General features: G+C 48.9%; 1 protein-coding gene and 1 pseudogene across 2 annotated transcripts in view; both read left to right on the top strand.

Moving 5' to 3' along the window:
* The window catches only part of PRKCA (protein kinase C alpha), a 488,104-nt gene extending 469,042 nt beyond the window's left edge, over positions 1 to 19,062 (top strand). Inside the window, exons 15-18 of one of the 2 annotated variants that reach the window (XM_039476591.2) lie at positions 666 to 773; positions 2,755 to 2,895; positions 10,157 to 10,204; positions 16,359 to 19,062. In XM_039476591.2, coding sequence (XP_039332525.1) covers positions 666 to 773; positions 2,755 to 2,895; positions 10,157 to 10,204; positions 16,359 to 16,523 — 462 coding nt within the window. In that variant the 3' untranslated portion in view covers positions 16,524 to 19,062. The remainder of the gene's footprint in view (positions 1 to 665; positions 774 to 2,754; positions 2,896 to 10,156; positions 10,205 to 16,358) is intronic. The other variant, XM_039476590.2, reaches the window with a different exon arrangement.
* A 2,025-nt stretch (positions 19,063 to 21,087) lies between these two features.
* On the top strand, positions 21,088 to 24,069 carry LOC141581758 (uncharacterized; annotated as a pseudogene).
* Positions 24,070 to 26,057: the final 1,988 nt, after the last annotated feature.

The raw sequence follows: 26,057 nt of genomic DNA, 5'->3' as shown, positions 1-26,057 counted from the left end.
ACCTCACTCTAAAGCCATGAGCTCCCACGGGGCTGCCATGCCTTTTTCTCTCAGTCTGGTCGCTGTAAACCCAGTCAAAAAGGACGAGGGAGGAGTCCAGTGGAAGCTAAGGTCCCATCACTGCCACTGTGCAGGTTCAAAGCCTCCCCCCACCAAACCAACACACACACCCCACAGAGCAGCTTCTTGTTTGAATTACTGGGGTCATTCTCTTAGGCCGTGTTCTGAAGTCCCCTTCACCCCAGGTGAAAGTGTTAACATTTTCCATGGGCCACGGCCACCTTCTGCATACAAAGCCGCCTGTAACCTAACTGATCATAATTAGATTTTTAGCACATAATTACAAGATGAATGGATTAATCATAGTTTATTTGCAAATCATTAAAAGCATTACTCAAAAACACTTTTCCCTAAAGATTGTTTGGGTTGCCCAGGGCAAGATAATTAACAAGACAGAGGGGGAAAAAAAAAAAATGAAAAACACAAAACCATCAACCTCATTAAAGATAATCAAATCAGCCCTCCAGTTGACTGAGCTAGCTGTGCAGCCTGCGGTGGGCTGAGAACCCTGGTCTGTTCCTTGGTGCTGAATTGACTCTTCAGGTACACGTTAATGAATTACTCTGCCTAAATACTTCCCCGTCTTTCGTTTTTTTCTGGAACAGCCTCCATTTGATGGTGAAGATGAAGACGAACTGTTTCAGTCTATCATGGAGCACAACGTGTCCTATCCCAAATCCTTGTCCAAGGAAGCTGTTTCCATCTGCAAAGGAGTAAGTCGATTTGGATACCTTTCGTGATCATGGACCAAGAGCTTTGGTAGGAGAAATACTTGCCCCACACTTCTAAGAGAGATGGCAGAAATACCACAAACCCACACCACTGCATTTTGGCCATCGAGGGTGGGGGCTTGGTGTCACGCAGGGCACAGTGGGGAAAGTGAAGGCTGGGAGAATGGATTGGAATCTCAGTACTTCCTGGGACTCTGGCCCAGTCACTAGTGACTGTACTGTACTTTTAATTCTAATCCATTTCGTAAAATTGTGGGGGGGACTGCCGCATGTCATCACAGGCCCTTAGAAAGAGTGTGCTCTCATCTCCTGTCTCACTTGGTGTGACTCAGTTAGTTCTTTGTTTACGACACTTTTTATGAACTATAGCATACATACAGAAATGGGCACACATCATCAATATGCTGATAAATGAATCTTCACGAGATGCATCCACCTATGTAATTGCACTCAGCTCAAGAAACCATGTTTCCAACATCCTAGAAGCCCCCTCCTGTCCCGGCTACAGTCACTACCCTGCCCCAAGATAACCTGCCTCCCAACTTCAGACAGCATGGATTGGTCTTGCCTGTTTCCAGCTCTGCACAGACCAAACCTTGCACTGTTGCTCCTGGCCTGGCTGCTTTCTGTCAGTGTCGTGATTGAGGACTCTGTCTGCATTGCTGTGTGGGGTTATAGACCCTCCTTTTGTATTGCTGTGTTGTGTTCCACGGTGTGAACACCATTGTTTCCTTTTCCATTCTACTTCTGGTGGACATTTGGATTATTTCTGCTGTGGTTTGAGGCTGCTGCAAACAGCACTGCCGTGAACCTTCTGGGGCATGTGTTTTGGTGAGGATATGCACACGCTGTGGTTGAGGAACTGCTCCAGGAATGGAATTGCTGATCGTGACTTGTCTAGTTTTGAATGGTCAAGAGTTAGGTCACAAAGTTATTTTCAGGCTTAGTAAGATGGAGTACAATATGCCCTTAACATTATCTGGTGAGTGTGACCATTTGGGAGGCGTTTGCCACATGTCTTCCAGGAGCAAGGTACTTGGAAGAGATACTGAGGTCAGGCGGAACTGGCTTCTGTCTTCAAAGAGCTCATAGTCAGTGTTTGTCTCTGTGTCTTGCAATAGGCAAGTTGAAATTAACTAGTCACCTTCCTTGTTACAGCATTTATTTTTCTAACCTATGAGTCTTTGATTGATAATATTTTAGCCCAGAAAATACATAGATATATGCTTTTTGGTGTTTTTTAATTTTGTTTTGGTTTGGTTTTTTGAGACAGAGTCTTGCTTTGTTTCCCAGGCTAGAGTGCAGTGGCGCAGTCTCGGCTCACTGCAACCTCTGCCTCCCGAGTTTAAGTGATTCGCCTGCCTCAGCCTCCCAAGTAGCTGGGACTCACATGCACCACAAGGCCTGGCTAATTTTTTGTGTTTTTAGTAGAGATGGGGTTTCACCATGCTGGCCGGGCTGGTCTCGAACTCTCGACCTTGTGATCTGCTGGTCTCAGCCTCCCAAAGTGCTGGGATTACAGGCGTGAGACACCGCACCTGGCCCCATATGATGCTTATTATAGCATCCCCTGTGATGCTAGACTGTGATGCTTTCAGCACATACAGTTTTTAGTAATTGCATGCCTTTTTTTCCTTTAACCAGATATATCTAGAGCATGGTGGCTCCAAAACAGATAACGGATGAGGTGTCTGTTTAAATTCTTCTTCTTCCATTTGGCCATGGGTTCAGATTGCTTTCCTGTGCCCTTATCTTGAAAACTACCATAGGAAGGGCTATGCTTGCTGATGTCATTTTTGTGAGTTGGCTTCACTCCGTGCAAGCCACTGAGTGTCTTGGTCAGCCCTCTGAGATGCTGTCCAGGAGTCCACAAAGTTAGAGCTGTAGGCAGCGCTAGGCAAATGGGAGGCGCTGTCTCTGGGAAGCCTTGTGAGCCACTCTTCTCTTTTTCTCCTGTTCCTAGCTGATGACCAAACACCCAGCCAAGCGGCTGGGCTGCGGGCCCGAGGGCGAGAGGGATGTGAGAGAACATGCCTTCTTCCGGAGGATCGACTGGGAGAAACTAGAGAACAGGGAGATTCAGCCACCGTTCAAGCCCAAAGTGGTGAGTCCAGAAAAGCAGCCTGTTTTCGGAACCCCAGTTCCCCAAATCAAATTCTGGGAGTATCCCACTCATCTCTTTTCTTGGCGAGAGGAGGCTGGTGACCTCCGGCTTCTACAGGGTGAAGAAACTGGCCAGGTTTCAGCCTTGTCCTCAGTCCTATGGCCTCAGCAGCCAGGATTCCTGCTGCCTTCAGAGAGTAAGGACCAATAAGGCAGGGAAGGAGACCCTGTGCACACCTCGTCCTCCAGCTGGGCAGCTGCAGAGCACCCCCACACGATTAGGGAGTGAGGCCCGCTCTGCTTTGGATCTGGACTTGGTGGACTCGCACCCAGCAGGGCTGTATTCATAGCCCTCCATCCTCAGCTAGACTCAGGCTTCGTGTCTGTCTCCAGCTTTCCTGGATTTGCCTGGCATTGATGGGAGCGCTGAAGCACAACCCCATCCTAGCCAGCTCCTAGACAGGGCCTGGACACCACTTCCACATTCTCCGCTGCCACCACTGCAGGGACTGAGTGACAGCCGCCAATCCTGACGTTGCTGGCTTTTTTCAGATTCTCCCTGTTTGATTCCTTTTTTTTTTTTTTTTTTCCATTTATTTAAACACCATGTGCCTGGCCTTATTCTCAGTGCCTTACAAATATTAATCTATTTAATCATCCCAACAGCCCTGCGAGATGGGTACTATGCTCCCCAGTTTGCAGTGGAGAAAGCAGGCACAGAGAGGCTAACTTGCCAGAGGACACACGGCGGCTAGGTGGTGGAACCGGGACAAGTCAGTGTCCTCACCCACTGCACCATTGCTGCATCTCAGCAACTGCCCTGCCACGGAAGCTGCAAGCTCTGATTATTGAATGTGGCCAGCAAGTGCCTTTCATAATGTTTATATCTCTAGAGGTAAACTGAGAGCCTTAAGATGTCAGCCTCGTCACTCACCACCTGCCACTTTGCAGAGCCCCCAAAGGCGTCCTGTGCCTTCACGCTCTGCCTCTGTCTTGGCATCGGGTAGCAGCCCGTTGTGCCTCTCCCCGGAGACTGCAGAAAGCCACTTTATTCCACAGTCAGTTTCAGAAGCATTGCATGTTGGTTTCGCTCAAATCTATCTCCTTTGACAGGTGCCCCATGAGCAGGCCAGGGGACCCGCCTGGGGTGGCAGAGTTACCGACTGGGTACACACAGCCTCATTCTTAGAGCAGCAACTTCCTCACTATGTGTGCCTCTGTGTCCTCTGCCCCAAGAATAAAACTGCTGTGGGTGAGCCCACTGGATTTTATTTTTCTAAGATATTTTTAGCACACACTGAAGAAAAACTAAAATTAATCAGGTCAGTTGACTTTCTCCTGAATCATCATTCCAAATAAGGCCCTTATGTATCTGTCCCCCCACCACCTTTTCTTTAGCAAGCCCTGTGCACTGATTTTAGGGGGCTCTCATGGGCTCCTGCCCCTCAGCATATATAACCTGGTTTGAAGGTTTTGCGGGGTGCGGAGAGTGATAAGTGATGCTGCAAGCAGCCTCCTTAGAAAATTCTGTTAGGGATTTTTTTTTTCCTCTTTTGCCTTTAATATTTATTTGTCATCTTGAATTATGAAGGTTATGCAATGGCATCTTGAACACAGCTTAGTTTCTTTATAGGAGCAACGTAGAGATGTTCCTGACCCTGCCTTGAGGGTTGAGCAAAATCCAATTACTTGTCAGTCAGTTTCCAGAAAGAGCAAAACCAACCATAACACGTGTCTTCTTCTATTTATTCCCACCTCATTATGGCAGGAGAGGGTGTTTATTTGCATAGTCTCCCAGGGTTTGTGGATACTTGGCCCTACACTCGGATACAGGAAAGACCAGAGGGCGACTTGGTTCTGGCAGGCAGGAATGTAAAGTGTTCCCTGCGGTCCGCGGAAGTCCCTGGAACAAAGTTGTACCCACGGCAGGCAGCTGAGTTAGAAGCAGTGTGTGTTTATATTTCATTCCTGGAGCGCTACTGCTTTTGTTTTGTTTCGTTTTGTTTAACTGAATGCTGGTTAAAATTAAGGAAGAATGAATTGCACCCGGCTGTGAAGAAATAGCCCCTGAACTCACAATTGGAGGCAGAAATTGTGGACCCAGGCCTTAAAACTGGAACTTTCATGCAAAAAGTCCTGCTTGGTGAGAGCTCTGGCCGGAAGGAAGGGAGAGATTGCATCTTTTCCCAGGGAGATTTCTCAGGCAGAAGCCCGTGTTCTCCTGGAAAACCTGTGCACAAAAGAGGAAGGAGCTGGAAAGAGCACAGATGGACAGGAAATGGGCTCACAGGGGTAACGTCAATCATGTCCGTTGACTTCCTCCTGAATCATCGTTTCAAATAAGGCCCTTAAGTACGGCCACCCTCACCTTTTCTTTAGCAAGTCCTGTGCACTGATTTTAGGGCCTCTTCTGATTTTGAAGCACATGGCTACCAGGGACCCACAGACACCGGATCCAAAAGCAGAGAACTTCAAGGGCAGAGAGATAAATGGGACAAGTTCTGGTTCCTGGAAGGCCGGTGATGTGCCTCTTGAGAGCTGTTTGCTCTAGTCCTTGCACCGGGCCAGGTGGCCGGGGGATGCTCATGGTAGCATGTCATGGAAGGGCACGCACCCCCGCCTCCAGTGGTCCCTGAGGACTGCGCTCTGTGCGGTGGTGATGCGCTGGCTCAGAGGCACCATGCCGAGAGCCATGCCAGTGGTTGGAGAGGACATGTAGAATAGCAGACAGCAACCGAAGTCAAAGCCGCACGGTATGCCGTGGTTAACACTAATAGCAGGAGAGAACGAGCCACATAGAAAAGTTATTCTGGGATGTGGTTTTCCGTCTTCCTTGGTGAAAAGTGCCCTGTGGTTCCCTGATCCAGAGCTAACTGAAAAGGCAAATGTGTTTACAGAGCTGAGCATTGTCTGACGGGTGGTCATTTTGTTATTTCAAAGAGAGACGAGCAATGCAAGCCCAAATAGTGCTGCCGGGAGAACAATCAGGCAAACGTAATGCAGCCAGAGTCTCTCACCCGGAGCCCATTTCTGAGCGCTGTCACCTCTGAGTAGTTCTTAGAACCCTGGATAACCAATCTTTTCCATCTGGGTAAAGTCTGCCTGATGCTTTTTTAGCAAGTGCTGGTTGAATCCATTTCCCTGAGACTTGCAGGACTAAGGACAGGTAGCTGTTCTCATGTGTGGCACCACTCCTGGCTCCCATGGAATTAAACCTTTGCTTATTATGAAATACCAGTAGCAGGACTTCAGGTTCTCACGATGATTTGCAGACTGCTTCTACAGCTCAGATTGAGCTTGTAGGACCAGGAGCCCATCATCTTTGTTTCATGAATTTTTAAACTTTTTGAACCTCCAATGAAACAGTCTTCCAGAAAGAGGGTAGGGGTATTCCATTGCTAGACAGCCACAGAGCTCATCCAGGGGAATCTGTGTTCCTCTAGTGTGCCGTCTTCTAATCCTCTTCCTGACTGCCAGAGTGACTTTACTACAGTTAACCCTTAGACGGCAGTGCCATGCAAAATGTGCAATCCCACCGCAAAAAGCATCTCACAGTGCCGTGATCCGTCAGGAGGTTAGCACGGGACTTTCCATCTCACGACGACATGAAGGTCAGGATCTGCAGTGCAGCCACGGGCTGGATTCTGTGTCAGGTGACACATAAAGGAGAACAGAGAGAGGAGAGTGACCAGCGTCAGTTGTGTGGGGCAGTGGCAATCTACCTTAGCAATGGCCGCCTCCCATGGTGATGGTCATCTCCCCTGACAGTAGAAAGTTTGGAGGCTCAGACATGAGGGAAGAACCTGGCCTGTAGCATTCAGCAGTGGGAGAGTCCAGTCTTGGACAGAGCTATGTCTGTCCCTAAAAAGCCACCATGTGCCACCACGAAGACGATGATTTTCTGGAAGATAGGACAGTCACTTCACAGGATTTATTTTGTAAAAACAAAACCAAAGATGACCACAGACAGTGGTGCTGTGCTCCCTGGACACGAGCAGCCAATAGCTAGTTCTTCCTCCTTAGGAGCAAGCACAAAGCAAGCTGGTTTCAGGGATCTCTTTAAGGAAGCACAATCCGGAGCATTCTCTGCTCCTGAGGCGCAAGGACCGTCAGCTCAGTGAGGGCCATCAGCTCAGCCTGATGTTCTCAACAACAAACCCAAGTCATCAAAAAGAGGCTCGTAGGCCAGGCGTGGTGCCTCACACCTGTAATCCCAGCACTTTGGGAGGCCGAGGCAGGTGGATCTGCTGAGGTCAGGAGTTCAAGACCAACCTGGCCAACATGGTGAAACCCCGTCTCGACTGAAAATACAAAAATTAGCTGGGCATAGTGGCGGACGCTTGTAATCTCAGCTACTCAGGAGGCTGGGGCAGGAGAATCGCTTGAACCCAGGAGGCAGAGGTTGCAGTGAGCCAAAATCGTGTCATTGCACTCCAGCCTGGGCAACAAGAATAAAACTTCGTCTCCAAAAAAAAAAAAAAAAAAAAAAAAGAAGGCTCATAATGTTAGTCTACGTAAGAAGAAATTTTAAGTTTAAAACAGATGTTGCCTCTGGAAAGGGTAATCTTCAGTGACTTAGGGAGCAGCAAGTGTCCACCTGCCTCCCAGTGTCAGGTGAGCAGGGAGGCAGTGTGGGAAGAGGGTGCAGCCAGCGGCTTGGCCCAGCAACCAGAAGGCTCACGAAGGGAAGGCAAGTGCTTTCTGCTTCCAAGAAAAATAAAATCCAGGATTCTGATCCACCATCACTTTGAATTTTGTAGGCTTTTATTCCAATTTATAATTAATGTGAATGAGATGGCCAAGAATAGCCTTCACATTTCCACTCCTCCCGCCTGTGATCAGTCGCAGTTTATACAAATACGAGGAGCATAAAGTTAATTGATTTTTCTTTTTTTAGTTCTAGCCATTGGCACCGAGGAGCAGAATAGCGGTTCATAGGCAAGCCAGAATCATTCACTGTACTTGAATGGTGATGAGAGAGGGAGAAATTGATCTATAATGTTAACACAGGAAACATATTCCAGCGTGGGCAGGCAGAGCACATTGAAATAGACCTTTCACAGGTGGCCACTTTTTGTGGAGTTACTGTAAGTATTTTATTTAAAAATTAAAGACAGAAAAAAGGGAACTTTCAGGACATTTCATCCAATGACCCACAGCAAGAGCCAAAGAGAATACGAATGTTGAGGACGTCTGTATAGCAAGAACACAATCGAGACTCCTTTTCCCAGGCAGCCACAAAGCCCTTCATTTCACGGTGCTGTTAACTCGTTTAGAGAGCCTGACAATCATTTAACTATTGAAGCTGGTGCAGGGATCCTTTTTTTTTTTTTAATTTTTATTCTGAAGTAATTTTCAAGTTTAGATTTGCAAAAGGGCAGGGCCAGGAAAGCAATTTAAAGAATTTCTGCGTTCCTTTACCCAGATTCCCTAAATGTTAATATTTTAGCATGTTCATGTTATCTTTTTTTGAGGGGGGAGCGGAGTTTTGCTCTATCACCCAGGCTGGAGTACCGTAGCACGATCTCGGCTCACTGCAGCCTCCTCCTCCCGGGTTCAAGCAATTCTCCTCCCTCAGCCTCCTGAGTAGCTGGGATTACAGACACCTGCCACCACACCTGGCTAATTTTTTTTTTAATTTTAGTAGAGATGGAGTTTTGCCATGTTTAAGGCCAGGCTGGTCTTAAACTCTGACCTCAAGTGATCTGCCCACCTTGGCCTCCCAAAGTGCTGGGATTACAGGCCGATCTCATTATGATTCTTTTTCTATCTCTCTCTCTCTGCGTAGGTACAGACACACACATACACAGACACATATTAGGTTGAAGCAAAAGTAATTGTGGCTTCTGCCACTATTTTTAATTACTTTTTGCCATTACTTTTGCACCAACCTTAATATATACTTATTTTTCTTCTGAACCATTTGAGAGTAGGTTGCAGATTTAATGCTTCTTTACATCTAGAGAATTCCATGTGTATTTCCTGAACATAAGAACGTCTCCTGGTACTCCAGCAAGCTAGGTGTATAGCGCAGCGGCTCTGCAGGTGAGAGGAGGAGAGAGAGTCCTTGTCATGGTCGTGTCACTGACCAGATACCATTGACAGCCTGAGTCGCGTCTGATCAGTTCTCTAGGATGGCTGGCAGCTTCATTCTCTTGGCCTTCCTGTTGGGCCAGTAACAATGATGCCATTTAAAATAGAGATCTCACGATGGGAAGGTTTGTCGACAACATACAAATACTAACTAGCCTTTGGAGACTATAGTAAGTCACATCATGCTGTGTCTAGGTTTGATTGAAGCCTCCAAACTCATCCAAGACAGCATCTTTTACTTGACTAATGAGAGGCAAGCAGTTTTTCCTGTTCCTTGATCATTACTCTCTCAAATACTTTTCTGCTTAAAAGAAAAATGGGAAGAAATGAAGCATTTAAAGTAATAATTGATGTAACTAAGTAGCGCTATGGCAAGCCTCGGGGAGCTTCAGTGATGAGTGATGGCGTAAATACAGACCCCTGTACTTCACATGGTATGAATTAGCAGTGAAGCTTTCCAACAATGATGGCCATTACAACTTTTCTTGAAAAAGGAGCTTTAAACCCTCTAAATCTGACCATTAACATAAAGATCAAGTGGAGTACATGTTTTTATTCCATAGATTACAGCCCATGATAAACCAGAACCTTCACCCTCATACACACATGGCTCTCACACCTACAGGAACCCACTCATTTACTGTATGGCTTATGACCTGTCTGTCAGCAAACTCGTCAGTGGAATCAGCCTTCCTCCAGAACAGTTTTTCCTTTCTGAGATAATACTGCAGTGCTGTAGGTGAGATGAATACTGTTTGATTTTGTCAGAGAAACCAAAGACCACATGAAGTTGCCAGGAGGTGAAGGGGGTCTCAGTCCCTTTAGGAAAATGTATTATTAACATACTTTCTCGATATGGTGAAATGAACAGCTAAGTGGTGGAAAAGGGCATCAGTGAAAAGATACCACCCCAACTGCTGACCCTACTCTTGATGATCTTTTCTGTAACCTTCCAGAAAGTTTCTGTGTGTGTAAACATATACACAGATGAGGTTGTGCCATGTTACACACCTTGCGTCTTTCACACAGCGATGTAGCCGGGAGGCGTTTCCGCATCAGCTCACGTGGGTTTATGGTATTCTTTACGTATCCATTCCCAATTCTGGACTTCCAAAGCCAGGAACTGACTGTTCTCCAAATCCTCTCCCTTGTCCATTCTTATTCTCCAGACTGTGTGTACCAAAATGCACTGGCTTCAGTGGGCCTCCAGGTCTTCGGTGAGCACGCTTCCAGAACCGTGGGTGACTGACATGAGCAAACTAACCCCACTTTATAACCCCTAACCGTGTGCCCCTGCCTGTGTTGGTCATGCACGAAGCCCATTCCCTGAGCATGCTCATCTCCAGAGAGAGGGCAGACCAATGGCCAGACCCCTTTGCTGGATGGCTCCTTAGTATGGACGCTACCTCCCAGGAAGCCCAGGCGAAATACACCAGCCCATTTCCACTGTTAGTCATTTAACTTCAATGAAGATGACGTGCAGCCACAAGTGGGAGAGTCGTGCAGGTGGTGGCAACGTGGTTGCTAACGTGCTCCACTGTACCCCAGCGCTGGGACTTGAACCACAAGTAAGGGTCCCCCTACGATGAAGCAGGTCCTCCTGCATTTGGTCATCGTGAGGGGTGGCTCCCACCTCGTTAGGTTTCCTCTCTCCGTAGTCTTGCGACATCCCTTTGCTGTTCGTTTGTTCTGCATCCTTCCTCCTCTTCTGGGTTTTGCTTGGTTTTGCTTTTTAACAGCAGTGTTTTGAGCTACTTATATTTCGCATAATTCCCATAGCTGTGCCCATGGGGTTGGATCCTCCATGACAGATGCTGGGGTAAAGGGCGGGGGTGAGACCAGCATGTGTATTGCTCATGCTCAGTGGCCTCTCACAGGTAAGAATCAGCCACGAAGCCAACTCCTGCGTTGCACCTCAGTCTCCCGCACGCCCCATCGCAGAAGGAAAGGGGCCGCAAGCAGCGTGTCTGCCACGTGAGGCTTCAGTGGGGGCACACTGCAGGTCCGGAGTCCACGTCATTCCATGCCATGTAATGTTCTTTACCAGGCCCGATTTCTCTTGGGTTTGCTGTATTCATTGTCAGTTTGACCACATGGGTAAGAATATCAAAAACGACAAAGCAGTTAATTCCTGAGTCCAGAGATCGGAAAGAGGGAGGTAGCTTATTCATAATGTTCGTTCATCTCTCAGATAGCGATCACATGCCTTTTACATGTCGGCACTTGCTTCACAGCGTGTCCCTTATGTCTGTCTCACCTTCTCATTGAGGAAGGGCCTCATACCCACTAGTTCCCTGGATCCTCACAACAGCCTGGGAAGGTGGATGGCCACATCCCCGTCTGACCTTCACAGAGAGGTGCATTGAGTTTGCCGAAGCTATTCATTGGGGCTCCTGATCTCCAGCCATAACCTTCTCCCCTCTGTGTCCCCACTTTCCCTTGGGTATTGATATCACTTGGTCTCAGGGATTTCCAGAGGAACTCATCTGAGCTCACACGCCAACCGGTTGGGTCTGGCCACCCCCCATGCCCTCTTCCCCTTCATCTCTCTCCCACATCCATCATGTGGTACGTCACATCCCAGAAGGCAGAAGCCTCAGTTGGCAAAAGGTCTGGGTGACCTTTGGAGGTGGAGATAGTGTATACCCAGCCCAGTTTTGCTCACAAGGTGTAAATGATACTTCTAGCTGCCATGTCCTAGGGCTCTGAGACCATGGACAACACCACCTCCCCGTTGTCACAGACTGCTGTGGAGGCTGCCCTTGCAGTGGCCGTGGTGACTACCTGCCTCACCTTTCACTCATTCCCTTGGCATTCATGCAGTCACGCAGGTGCCCCCTCACCCTTTAGCCTCTCTGCCTCTTCTCGCCCCCTGCTCAGCTCCAAGATGGTGCCCGAGGCCATTGCCCATCAAGGTCATGGTGATGCATAAAGTTAGATCATAGATAGTAGGAAGAATCGCTTCCACTTGAGAAATGTAGTTGCCTCTCGAATCTGCTGCTTGCCCTTTCTCCAAGGATCCAAACTTCCCTGGTTTTCATTACATTTTTCAGTAGGTGGTGGTGGCGGTGCTGGTGGTGATGAGGTCAGATGCAGTTTTCCACATCAACATCTTGGAAAACAAGTAGTTCAAGATCTTCCAATCTGCCTTACAGTGGATTGTCTGCTTCCAGGCCTACTTCTGCTAAGAGCCGTGGAAGGCTGATTTATAATGCACTGGCAGGCCTTCTATGGTGGACAAGGAAACGATATTTCTCACCACGCCAAATCTGGGGGAGAAACAGCTGTGCTGCCCCCTGCCTCTTGGTGGGCAAAGGAGACTTATTTCTGGTTTGAGCTCCCTGAGAATAAAAAGTCCTTCTCAGTGTCGGGATCAGATCTGACTCTCAGGTCAGCCTGCCGCCCTTCTGGGCTTTCTTCCCCTGTTGCTTGCTGAGATACACCCATGGCTCATTTCGGCCCCGTGGTCGGCGTGCCTGAACCTCAGTGATTCAGTTTTTACTCTTTGCCCTCGGCCCGGGCCTGCCTCCTGTCTCTCCACCTAAGTGAAACCAATTTAAGAAAAGCTTCCATTTGTTAAAAGTGTGATTTCTCCCTCTTTGAGTTCAGGGAAAATTCCGGAGAGATTTACAGCGAGAAAGGAGAGGAGAGGGTGTTTCCAGCAGTGAGCAATTTTGAGGCCAGAAGCCGCACAGCAGCACTCAGTGTGACTGCAGCGCAGCAACTGGGTTGATCCCGGCTCCATAACTTCCCGCTCAGCTCTGCAGTCCGCAGCACAGGCGGCGCATGAGGCCTTAACCAGGACGGGATTTTTGCCCCATGTGATCACAGTATTTAGCTTACCGAGCAGTGGTCGCCCTCAGGACTGACCCTTCTCTGGACACCAGTCTTGAAACTGGATGCCCTGAAGCCTTCCCAGGCTTCTCAGTGGGAAGGTTTCCGTCGTACCCGTTTTAGAGCTTGGGAACTCTCCTTGTCGTTTGCTTGTTATTTTTCTTTGGCAGTAAAGCCATGGCTTTTGGAAATGCCCCACTGGACGATGATTCGTGAATGCCATAAAGACGGTACTCAAAGGAAAAGGTCAGACCTGTGCACTCTTTTCACAGAACACAATGATACATTCAGAGCAGGACAGATAGATAGATACCCAGCCTAGACGTCTGTCTATGCAGCTCTAAATTCACCAACGTGCTCTGCGAAAAGGGGAGAGGACATTTTACCTTGGCTTGCTTTGCTCGTCCTTTTAGGGACTCACATCCCTTTATCGTATTTTTTCCAAAAATTCCTTCTTGCTCATCTTTGCGTGGTCAGTGAGTATCAAGAGAAGCACAGATGATCTCTTATTAAGGGAGCACACATCCCAGCCTCTGGGAGCCCTGACTGTAGATTCACTTGAATTCTTCCAGGCAATGAGTATTGATTAATCAGGTTCCACAAAGATGTTTCCACAGCCAACTCCACGGAGCTGTCACTTGCTCTAGATGCTTTCGCCCTGGGACTTCTGACGCTTCTCCATTCTCCGCTCTTGCATGCGGCTGCTCCTGCCTAATTCCCTAGTCTGGCTTCATGTCTGCCCTCCCACTGATCTCAGGACCTACTCAGCCTCACACGATAGTCTTGGTATACCCCAGAGTTTCTCAACATCAGGTACTGTTGACATTTCGAGCCAATCATTGTTTGGGGCGGGGGCGGTGTCCTGGGCGTTGTAGGGTGTTCTGCGGCATCCCTGGCCTCTACCCACTAGATGCCAGGCTTGCCCGGCCCAAGTCCTGATGACCAAAAATGGGTTCCCTGGGGGCGGAATCATCGCTGGTTGGGAACCACTGGTATATCCAGAGGAGGGCTCTTTCTTCGGCTGCTGTCATCCCAGCAGCCTCTGAATGTGGTGTTCCAAGGAAAGTTGGTTTCTGTTTAACTGATGAATTAAGTACAGACTTCTGACTAATTCCTAGGAAGAAACAGTGTGCCCCTATTTATTTTTCAAAGAGCCTTTCTCAGTGTTTGCAAGTGGCCTGTGCACGTAGGGTGATATGAATTGCAGATTCTGCCTCTGCTGACCTTGGCTTTGAGGTGCTTTGTGCTTTTCCAAGGAAATACACCATGGAAATGTGGGTCGTGAGAGTGGAAGCTTTGCTGCCACATGTGGGAGGCAGGGCTGATGCGACAGTGAGCCTTGTAGTCTATACGGCTCCACAGAGTAACTTGAAAACCCACAGACAACTCCCTGCCTCTCGTCCCCTCTGCCCCACCACACGCGTCCCCCACATACTTACCATTCATTGCGATGTGAACTCTCCTTGGGTGAAGAGTAGATGTTGCTTATTAAAATGGAAATAAACCAGAAGGCCGGGCACGGTGGCTCACGCCTGTCATCCCAGCACTTTGAGAGGCCAAGGCCGGCAGATTGCTGGAGCCCAGGAGTTCAAGACCAGCCTGAGCCACATGGTGAAATCTTGTCAATACAAAAAATGCCAAAAATAGCCAGGTGTGGGGGGTGTGCACCGCAGTCCCAACTATGCAGGAGACTCAGATGGGAGGAACGAGTGAGCTCAGGTGACTGAGGCTGCAGTGAGCTGTGCTCACATCACTGCATACCACTCTGGGTGACAAAGTGAGACCCTGTCTCCAAAAAAAAAAAAAAAAAAAAGCCCAGAGAAGAAAGCTGTTCGTTATAAACACCTTACTTTGAATTTATGACATGCTTTCCACCTCAACAGGTACTTAGGAGCAGGTTTTATTTGATGAAAAGTAGGTGGGGAAAGGATAATCCAAGTAGATTCTGGCAGGGAACAATGGCCTGTAATCACAGCACTTTGGGAGGCCAAGGCAGGCGGATCACTACTAAGAATGCAAAAAACTTAGGCAGGCATGGCAGTGAGCACCTGTAATCCCAGCTACTCTGAAGGCCCAGGCAGGAGAATCACTGGAACCCAGGAGGTAGAAGTTGCAGTGAGCCGAGATCATGCCATTGCACTCCAGTCTGGGTGGCAGAGTGAGACTCCACCTCATAACAACAACAACAACAAACCCAAAGTAGGTTCTCAAGTAGACCTCCTAGAAGATAAGGTGTGAAAAAGGAGCTGTGAGAGCACAGCCCGTGAGACTCAACTGCCGTATCAAAACACTAGCAGCATGTGCTGGCCCCTCGCCTCGACTGGGTTCTGTGCAAATCCCCATACATTTCACCTTCACGACAGCCTTGGGCAGGAGGTGTGATTATTCTCCCGGAGTTACAGATGAGCAAACTGGGTGGACCCGCACCTTCACAGTGAATCCAGAGCTATTCCCTGTTAAAGACCTGAGGGTGCCTGGTTCGTTTGAAACATGTGCTAGCTCAGAATTAATTCCTGTTGGTCCTGTGGTGCTAGCAGCAGGTCCAAGGGAAATAGTTTGCAACATCTTGAAAGTCATTCTTAGGATCCTCAGTGAAACTCCCAGTTCTCCCTGTTTCAGAGTCATGCTGGGATACTGGGGACTTCAACACATCACAACCCTTGTGGGTGACTGACAAAGTGAAGAGAACATCCCTTCCCCGCTTTTGGGGTCAGGCTACCAAGCTGTGCTGCCTAAGCGGCTGTGTGTCTCAGAGACTCCAGCGCACCAGTTCCGCCTGCAGCCTCGACGTGCACGGAGCGCCCCAGTGGAATAGCCAAGACAGACAGCAGGCCTCTCCCTGCTTCCCCAGGGCGCCATGTAAACCTCCTCCAGCCTGGGACCACCCTGCAAATGAGCTCCAGTCACCCACCTGCCCGCTGGCCAGCTCTGTCTAGCTGTGCTAACTTGCCGGCCAGGCGCAAATCTCCCAGCCTTGCCGCCATGCCTACCTCATATTGCTTGAAGCTTAATTTAGGGGCTGGGGTTTCTAGAGCAGCCCAGCTGGAAGGCAAGAATAACACAGTTTTTACTTCATTACAAATATTGCAGCAAAGAACCAGATGGGGCGGTAACTCACCCCCTCGCTTGGTGCAGGGGTAACTGCCTGCAGCCCCAGCCGACGCCCTGGCCTTTCAACACAGAACTGTGACTGACGGCCCCACTTGTGTGGCATCCGTGCTCTCAGCTCCGCTTGCTCGATGAGGTGGTTGTGAAGGGACAGGGCTGTCCCCTTGTTGCTGCCTCATTGCCAACCATGCATTCCCACCCAGGGTTTCTGTTTGGGGTATTTAGAGACTTAGAGTTGGGTGACTCGTCGTCGTCTGCTCTGCCTGGCTTTTGAATCCAGTAGGCCTGCAAATCCTCCAGGGTTCCTCCTGCCTAACCAGCCCTGCGCTCCCCGGGGCCTTGCTCCTCCCCAGAGACGGCTCTCGGAAAGCTGCTCCTGCCTTCTGTCCCACTGACTGACCTTGCCTTCTTTTTGTCTTTTCTCCGCAGTGCGGCAAAGGAGCAGAAAACTTTGACAAGTTCTTCACACGAGGACAGCCTGTCTTAACACCGCCCGATCAGCTGGTTATTGCTAACATAGACCAGTCTGATTTTGAAGGGTTCTCGTATGTCAACCCCCAGTTTGTGCACCCCATCTTACAGAGTGCAGTATGAAATTCACCCGCAAGAACAAACACCTCCCCAGCCCCCAGCCCTCCCAGCAGCGGGAAGTTATCTTTAACCCTAAAATTTTAAGGCCGTGGCCTTGCGTCTGATTCCATGTAGAGGCCTGAAAATTGTAGGGTTATTAGTCCAAATGTGATCAACTGTTCAGGGTCTCTCTCTTGCAACCAGGAACATTATCTTAGTGGAAGATGGTACGTCACGCACAGTGTCCACTTTAATTCTGTAGAAGTTACATCTGGCTCTAGGCTAACCTTTCCTAGAAAGCAAATGGACTCTTGCCCCCTTTTGGGTACAATTTGATATACTTTCCATACCCTCCATCTGTGGATTTTTCACCACCGGAATCCCCCATCAGAGATGTTCAAGGGAACCTGCCCCAGCCCCGGGGGCTGGAGACCTCTCCACCCAAGACGTCTTTGGAGTTAAAGAACGGGAAGCCAAGAGGGTGAGAGCAAGGAGGGGCTGGGGGTGGGGGAGGCTTCAAAATATCCTCGGCTTCCATTCTCTGCCTCCATGGAAACAGCCCCTAGAATCTGAAAGGCCGGGATGAACCTAATCACTGTTCCCAAACATTGACAATTCCTAACCCAAGCATAGTCCGGCAGTTACCAGTTTTAAAAAAAAAAACAGACACCTCAGATGAGTGTTGGGTGAATCTGTCACCTGGTGCCCTCCTTGGTTGATAACTGTCTTGATAACTTTCATTCTTTGTAAGAGGCCAAATCGTCTAAGGACTTTGCTGAACAAGCATGTGAAATCATGTCAGATCAAGGATAAGCCAGTGTGTATGTATGTTCATTTTAATCTCTGGGAGATTATTCTTCCATCCAGGGTGCCATCAGTAATCATGCCACTACTCACGAGTGTTGTTCGCCAACACCCACCCCCCCACACACCAAGAGTTTGCTACCTACCTTGTTAACCTCCTCAAGAAGCTGAAGTGTACGCCCTCTCCCTTTTGTACTTATTTATTTAGTAGGCCGAAGTGTCGTTTATGAAAGTACGATGTACAGTAACTTAATCCAAGTGTCGACTCGAGCGTCAGCCCCTTCTGATTGGTTTTCCTCCCTTCTCCGGCCCTTGATGTCCACTTAGGGATAAAAGTGACAAAATGGGAAAAAAATGGTTCCCATTTCCAGTTGACGTTGAATGACACGCCTGGAGCTGTAGAATCAGGAAACCTTGGATGCCTAACAGCTCAAAGATGTTTTATTGCTAGAAGGATTTTAATATGTTTTGCAAATGCATCATGCAATGAATTTTGCATGTTTATAATAAACCTTAATAACAAGTGAATCTATATTATTGATATAATCGTATCAAGTATGAAGAGAGTATTCTAATAATTTTATAAGCCACAATTGTGCTCTATTTGTGCAGGTTCTTGTTTCTAATCCTCTTTTCTAATTCAGTTTCAGCTGAATCCGTCGCTTCTGTGCTCTCCCTCCCTGCCCATTGGCACTGTATCAGATAGATTAATTTTTAAATGTAGATCAAATTTCAAAAATGAACGGCTACTTTACATGATAAATTAGTCTCTTACTACCTGTGTGTGCGTGTGTGTACGTGTATACATATATATGTATTCATACATATATATATATATGTATATATATATTTGAGTCTACCTGCAAACAAAAGTTTTATTGGTGGGGACTATTTTTGAGCGGACACTCCCTCTTAGTTTCTTAATGCCACCTCTCGTCCCGGTCCCTCCACCACTCTTCCTCGTGGGGACAGCAGGAAGTGTCTGATTCCGGTCTGCCTAGTACGTCGGGGCACACGTGGCATTGCCGCAGCACCTGGGCTGACCTTTGTGTGTTCATGTGTGTGTTTCGTTCTTCCCTTCAGCCTTCGACTGTTGCTGACTCCAGGTAGCGGGGAGGGATGGGGAGACCCCCCTCTTGCTGTGCGTCCTGGACACGTAGGAAGCATGCTGTCTGTCTTGTTGCCTCTGCAATGACCTGCTGTTTGCCCCAGCATGCACAACTTTCATGAGACCAACACAGCCGTGCCCTGCAGGCACCAGCGCGTGCTCTTCAGAGGCTGTGGACTTTCTTCCAGCCATTGCTGGCATTGGCCTTTCCAGCCTTAGGAGGAGCATGCTGCTTTGGTGAGACACCCCCGCCCCCCCTTGCAGGGTCCTCCGAGGAGCCAGGTTCTACCACAAACAGAAACAGAATGAAAGTAGCTGTTGGTCCTTGTAGAGAGCTGCTCTGTTTCCTCGCAGAAGCATCTCCCAGCTAAGCTCGCCTTGTTTTACCCCTCTGGCTGTTTGCCTGAAATTCACAGAACACACGACCATGTAACTGTCTTTGAGGTGAGACCTGGAAAACCCTGAGTAGGAGAGCCAGGGTAGGGAACGAGCCCGGCAGAAAAGAGCCATTGCTTCTGCCGTCTTTTATGATGTAGACGTCAAGACTCCAGGGGGGCCTGGCTCCCGGTCCCTGCAGCCCTTCGGGTCAGTAAACAATCTGAGTTCGTGTCCTGACCAGCTGCGCCTCCTTCGATCTGAGGGGAAAGAGACTGGTATGTAAAAAGAGCCTAGGAGACAAAAGGGCTGGTCCTGCTGCTCCAGAATGAAGCAGCTGCAGGACGGACCCCCACGAGGCCCCCGGAGAGGAGGAAGGTCCCACGGAGGAACACATGGGGTTAGGGACCTTTTGTTCAGCACTGCAAATGGCCTGCCTGGTTCTTTTCGTGGTTGTGGTTTTTGGGGGTGGGGTTTATTTTTTTTGAGACGGAGTCTCACTCTGTCACCAGGCTGGAGTGCAATGAGGCGATCTCAGCTCACTGCAACCTCCACCTCCCGAATTCAAGCAACTCTCCTGCCTCAGCCTCCCAAGTAGCTGGGACTACAGGCATGCACCACCATGCCGGCTAATTTTTTTTCTTTGTATTTCAGTAGAGACAGGGTTTCACCATGTTGGCCAGGATGGTCTCGATCTCCTGACCTTGTGATCCACCTGCCTCGGCCTCCCAAATTGCTGAGATTACAGGCGTGAGCTGCTGCGCCTGGCCACGGCCTGCCAGTTTTAAGCAAGCAGCAGGCTTAGGCTTAGGCTTTAGTTGTTTTCTCTCAGCCCATCTCTTGGCATTTTGATGCAGGTCACCAGGTATCGGGTTTGAAAGGAAGTCACTGGAGTGTGCTGCCAGGTGCTGCCCTCTGGGTTAATGGGGGACCCACATCCAGGCAAAAACAAATTCAAAAGGCAGATCGAAAACCACAGGAGCCAAATGATTGCTTCAGTAGCACTCCTCCTCCTCTTTCATCCCGAGGCCTGGTGGGTCCATGCAGAGCCCCCGTCCACCCTTTCTTATTGGATAGTCATCTCAGCTGGCTGATGATCTCTCAGACCATGTGGCAAAGTTTTCAAAGAAAATGCCCCGATGGGGGTGCCCAGCACACTGCTTGAGGGACAGAAGACCCCAGCACAGATGCCTCGGGGGGAAACAGTAAAAATCAGGGTCCAGTGCAGGGTTGCCTGTGGAGCCTGTGTATCCATTGCTGAGTGTTGAATGTGGATAATGGTTAGAGCTCTGCAGATCTCAGCAGCCGAAGACAGTTATAGTGGGAAGACTGTCCTGTAGATAACCACGAGCAGTGGCTCGCCCCAGAATCAGTTTATGAAATTCTATGGCACTGCCCCCTTTGTGGGCATCCTGTGAAGTGAGAGTGGCAGGGGTGTGCTGTGGAGCTGACGCAGCCACGCAGGAGGGCCCTGGGGGACCTTTTGGGAAGTGCCTGCTCCTGAGCGCTGCCTGATTGCCAGGGCCTGTGGAGGTCTAGGCAGCCTGGCAGAGTAGAGCACCATCCACATCCCCGCAGGACCTGTGGAGCTGTGACCACACCAGGCCATTCAAATGGCTCTGTGTTGTCTTCCCTTGGAAGGTGGCCACTCCTTGGTGGCAGAATTTTCCTCCGAGGCTGCAGGCTGTGGGCTGGCAGCCCATCTCTTGGCATTTTGATGAAGGTCACCAGGTATCGGGTTTGAAAGGAAGTCACTGGAGTGTGCTGCCAGGTGCTGCCCTCTGGGTTAATGAGGGGCCCACATCCAGGCAAAAACAAATTCAAAAGGCAGATCGAAAACCACAGGAGCCAAATGATTGCTTCAGTAGCACTCCTCCTCATCTTTCATCCCGAGGCCTAGTGGGTCCATGCAGAGCCCCCGTCCACCCTTTCTTATTGGATAGAATAAGATATTCTATCCAATATCTTATTCAGAATTTGGATAGAAAACCATGGAGTCAAGAGCTCTGGAAGCCTGGCCGGAGGTGCTTGGTGGAAAGATTATGAAAGACCAAGATTAATACAACCCAGCAAACGATTGTTGAGCACCTCTCTGAGCCCAAGTCCTTAGGCGAGTGTGATGACTTCCTGGAAGGAGTGGGCAGACTTCCAGCGAACCTCACCACGGACGTGCTGAGAAGGGAGAGGGAGGCGGGGGCTGCAGTCAGGACAGAGCCAGAGAAGAACAGCGTTTGGGTGCATCCAGAAATATGCCTTGCAGTGAGAGGGAGAGGAAAGGGTGCCATTGTCAGCGACTTCCACATGGAGATGGCTGGTGCAGATGGAAATTTCCATCTGCTGGCCCTCAAGAGAGTGTTTTGCCAGGGACACAGTCTGTTCCTCCTCGGAAAACACCCCCCAAATGCTAACAACATCCCCACCAGCTGCCAGAAGCCCCTTTCCCCTCCCCACCTTGAAGTAGCTCATAAGTTTCTGGGTAGAGCCAGACCGTCCAGTGTGCGCCAGAGGCGGGTAGATTCCTGCCCGTTTCCTCTCTGGCTTCCTTGCCAAGAATTATGGCAGCTGAGGATGAATGGAGAAGTCTCAGAAACAACACCATATCCACCTGGTTCCACTTAGCAGGAGACATTTCAGAGGGGATTTTTTTTTTTTTTTTCTGGGATGTGTGTTTTCTCAGTACTGAAAAGAGAAAAAGTGAGTCTTGTGTTTTTAAAAGCCTCAGAAAGGAGATGCCATCTGACAGTCATTTTCTCACTTTGGTCTTATGAAGTCTATTTCTTGTGTGTACACATCACACCATTTGCTGTTTCTTTATAACCCAACAAGGGTAGGAGTGCCTGTTCCCCCACTGGGCACACCATACAATCATAATCACAAAACAGACGCTGAGCCAGGGACCCAAAGGATGTAATTGTGAGAGTTACCAGGACAGCAGTAGGCATGACAGTCACCAAGAAGGACAAGGGTGCTGTATTTTTAGCAGCCACACACCAATTTGACAAGGAATGTGTGGCAAAATTTTTTTTAATTGTTTGGTTTTTTTTGAGACAGAGTTTCACTCTTGTCACCCAGGCTGGAGTGCATTGGTGTGATCTCCTGTCACTGCAACCTCTGCCTCCCAGGTTCAGGCGATCCTCCTGCCTCAGCCTCCCGAGTAGCTGGGACTACAGGTGCCTGCCACCATGTCCAGCTAATTTTTGTATTTTTAGTAGAGATGGAATTTCACCATGTTGGCCAGAATGGTCTCAATCTCCTGACCTCATGATCCACCCGTCTCAGCCTCCCAAAGTGCTAGGATTACAGGTGTAAGCCAACATGCCCAGCCCAGGTGACCCACAGCACCTAGTGGAAATATTTTTTAAAAGTCATTTTCCTTGAGCTGCTCGGGCTACAGGTTGTGAAATACACTAGACAGTCAACATTCCTGTCTCCTCCCATTCAGGCTGACGCAGCAGATCTAGGGAATTCTGTTTCTGCTGTTAGAAGATCCAGAAAACTGGGAAGGTTACCTGAGGTACACATGGGTGAAGGCTGTCCTCTAGAAATGGGGTCAACCACAATGGTGTTAATTCTGTAGTGTCAGGGATTCTTCGGAAAGGTCAACAGCATGAGTGGTTCTGACCCCTGTGCCTCTCCTCTATGTGATCAGGTGACAGTTAATGCCCTTGGAGGTCACACTCAGCCATCCCACAGCCTTACAGGGACCCTACACAAAAGCCCACAGATTCCAAAGATTTTTTTTTAACCTAAAGGAAGAAATTGCTTGTTAATTCCAGTAGAGCAACTGAATATACTGGGCTATTTGTACTTTTTTATGGAGAACTTTATTCTTCTTTAAAAATGAGTTTTTAGAATAAATCCACTGACGATTTCCTAAGAGTCCAATCCCCTGGAGCTTGTAGGAGGACTTAGCCTGGGTCAGCTGGAGCATGCCTGACCTGCTTCCCCACTGCCAGATTCCCCCATGCTCCTAGACCAGGCGTCCCCAAACTTTTTACACAGGGGACCAGTTCACTGTCCCTCAGACCGTTAGAGGGCTGCCACATACTGTGCTCCTCTCACTGACCACCAATGAAAGAGGTGCCCCTTCCTGAAGTGCGGCGGGGGGGCTGGATAAATGGCCTCAGGGGGCCGCATGTGGCCCATGGGCCGTAGTTTGGGGACGCCTGTCCTAGAGTATGGAGTCCACGTGGGAATGACTACAGGTTCAGGGGGAACTTGTTGGCAGACTGATGCTCTGTGAGTTTTTAATAGACACTGGGGACAACTGCTTAAGGTCTAGAAACTTCCAAACCATGGGAAAGACAGCTTTAGTGTCCCCCATCCAGAGGCAGCCCTGGAATAGGATTTCCAGGGGTGTCTGGGACCCCTTTCCTTGTTCCGAGAGGCTCTGTGGCCACCTTTTGGCAGGAGGAGGACGCTTCCTCAGCTCTGTCCCCAGACCCCGCAGGTCTCCAGGTCTTTCACATTGGGTGAAGATTCAGAGACGCTCCGTAAGGATTTTGCCCACTGGCCAATTCAGAGATACTTCAGTCTCCCAAGATAGAAGAGGCAGCAGCACATGTGCCTATTGATGTCTGTTTCATAAATACCGCTTACGTGAGTAGCCCGAACGCCACTGTTCAGAAAGTAGGTATGAAGTCCACTTTATAAGGCCCTTTATTTCTAAAATAAGATGAAAGGCAGCTTTGCATTTCCCAGTTAAACAACTGTGTCTTTGTCACCTCTGCTTATCTTTAGGGGTATCCATTCCTGTGACTGTAGACTTTTGTTGATACTCTTCCTGGAAGAATGGAATTCTTTTCTTGAAGCATTGGTTGGTTTACTAGAATATTCTCAATCATTCATGAAGGTAGTTACTGTTTTGAGTCTAAAGGTTTTCTCAAAATTAACCTCACATCCCTTCTGTTAGGGTCTTTGAGAATATCTTTTATGAACAGAAGCATTTGAAGTCATCGCTTTTGTTACGTGATTTGTGTGTGTGAAGGACATACCATGTTTAAATCATTAATTGAAAAACATCACATAAGACCCCAACTTTGTCTGGAGGAAGAGACGGAGGTTGACGTTTTTCCTTCTGTATAAGCACCTACTGACAAAACGCAGAGGCCATTCAGCTGTCAAACACCATTTGGTTATATAGCAGAGGGGATGGATGTATCAATTACTGCATTGCTTTCTTCAGTTTGTATAACCTCTAATCTCCGTTTGCATGATATGCTTTGTTAGATACATTAATTGTAGTTTGGAAGCAAGTGTGTATGAATAAAGATAATGATCATTCCTCTGTGTACTTGGCCTTATTTACATCCCTTTGCAATTACTTTTCCTCCAGTGTTCAACAAATAGCATTTGGCTTCAGACACACTCCACGGAACACTTTCATCTCATTGCCTGTTTTTCAGGCATGACCCTCCATTTTAAGGTCGCTTTTTTTTTTTCTTTAAATATGTCTTGCTTTGCATCAAAGCCCAGACAGTGACTGGGATGGAGTTCTGGCAGGTCACGCGTTCATTCATTCGTGCACTGTTCACAGAGCACCTGCTTAGGGCCAGGAGTTGTGTCAGGCCCTGGGGAAGAAGATGCTGGCATGGCCCCTGCCTGCATGGAGCTTACAGTCTTGTGCCTCAAACTGCAGGGGCTGCCCGGCAGCTGATGACATCATCCAAGGATGGATGGTCCCCTTCCGCTGGAAGGAACAATTCCAGAATGAATTCTGCTCAAATCTTGAGATTTTTCTCCAGAAATCAGTGTTTTTCACACATCCTGTTGGCCACACGGTGGATGCAGCTTCAGGTCTGTCCCCACTTTTAGTGTCAGCTGCCTCGTTCTGCATTTATTCATGGGCAAAAAATGGGGGAAAATGTTCAAATGTGGAACATTCAAAAATACCCAGCACTTGACAACACAATGGAGGGAATTGGCCTCAAAAAGAGTTAAAACAAGCTTGGCACAGTGGCTGACACCTATAATCCCAGCACTTTGGGAGGCCAACTGAGGGAGGTCACTTGAGACTAGGAGGTCGAGGCTACAGTGAGCTACAGTTGCACCAGTGCACTCTAGCTTGGGTGACAGAAAAAGACCTTGTCTCTTAAAAAAAAAAAAACAGGCTGGGCGCGGTGGCTCACGCCTGTAATCCCAGCACTTTGGGAGGCCGAGGTGGGTGGATCACGAGGTCAAGAGATCGAGACCATCCTGGTCAACATGGTGAAACCCCGTCTCTACTAAAAATACAAAAAATTAGCTGGATATGGTGGCACGTGCCTGTAATCCCAGCTACTCAGGAGGCTGAGGCAGGAGAATTGCCTGAACCCGGGAGGCGGAGGTTGCGGTGAGCGGAGATCGAGCCATTGCACTCCAACCTGAGTAACAAGAGCGAAACTCCGTCTCAAAAATAAAATTAGCCGGGCCTGGTGGTGGGCACCTGTAATCCCAGCTACTCAGGCGCCTAAGGCAGGAGAATTGCTTGAACCCGGGAGGTAGAGTTTGCAGTGAACTGAGATTGTGCTGTTACACTCCAGCCTGGGTGACAGAGGGAGACTCCATCTCAAAAAAAAAAAAAAAAAAAAAAAAAAAAAAAAAAATCAACAAACACCAAAGCCAAGGTCCAACCTTGGCAAAGTCTATCTTTGCTAATTTCCTCACCTCCTTTTGGGGAATGCTCTCCCCTCATGCTCATGGCTTCAACCCACTGCTGCCACCCTCCCTCCCAAAGTCCCCTAATCCTGCAGCCGCCCAGCCCAGCCTGCCCCTCTCGGCACACTCTGCATCCACACATGCCTCCCGGCATTCTCTTCCCTGCAGGCCTTGCTCCCAGCCATGGGAGTGCCAGTGTCCTCTCGGTGGATGTTCCCTCCTTAAGATGCTGTGGTCACGCTCAGCCTTCTGGAAGTGAAGAGTCTTTCAGCTGCCCATGCAGCGGCTGGCAGGGAGAGCTATGTTGAGGAAAAGCGAAGGGCAATTTTCAGGTCTTCAGAGCAGTGTGGTCTCTGTACCCCTGGGCTGGCCCTGACCTTCCCTCCAGGCTGGTTGACCTCACATGTGTGTGTACCTGTGGCTATTCCTCGTTGCCCAGCAGAGTAGCGTCCCATGGCTGTGGAGCATGCCCTCCGCTTCCACCAGTGTGCTGTTTTATTTTATTTCATTTTTGCTACAGTGCAGAATGAAGCAGAGTTGGCCACCAAGCAGTATCCTCACAAGCAGCTGGTGACCCAAGGGACTGAGTCGTTCCACCCAAGTTTACCGCTGTAGGGAGGTCTCAGAGGCACAGC

This window comes from Saimiri boliviensis, chromosome 17, assembly GCF_048565385.1.
Source record: "Saimiri boliviensis isolate mSaiBol1 chromosome 17, mSaiBol1.pri, whole genome shotgun sequence".
Lineage (NCBI taxonomy): Eukaryota > Metazoa > Chordata > Mammalia > Primates > Cebidae > Saimiri > Saimiri boliviensis.
Note: the sequence above shows the minus strand (reverse complement) of the source record. Positions and strands in the feature narration are given on the sequence as shown.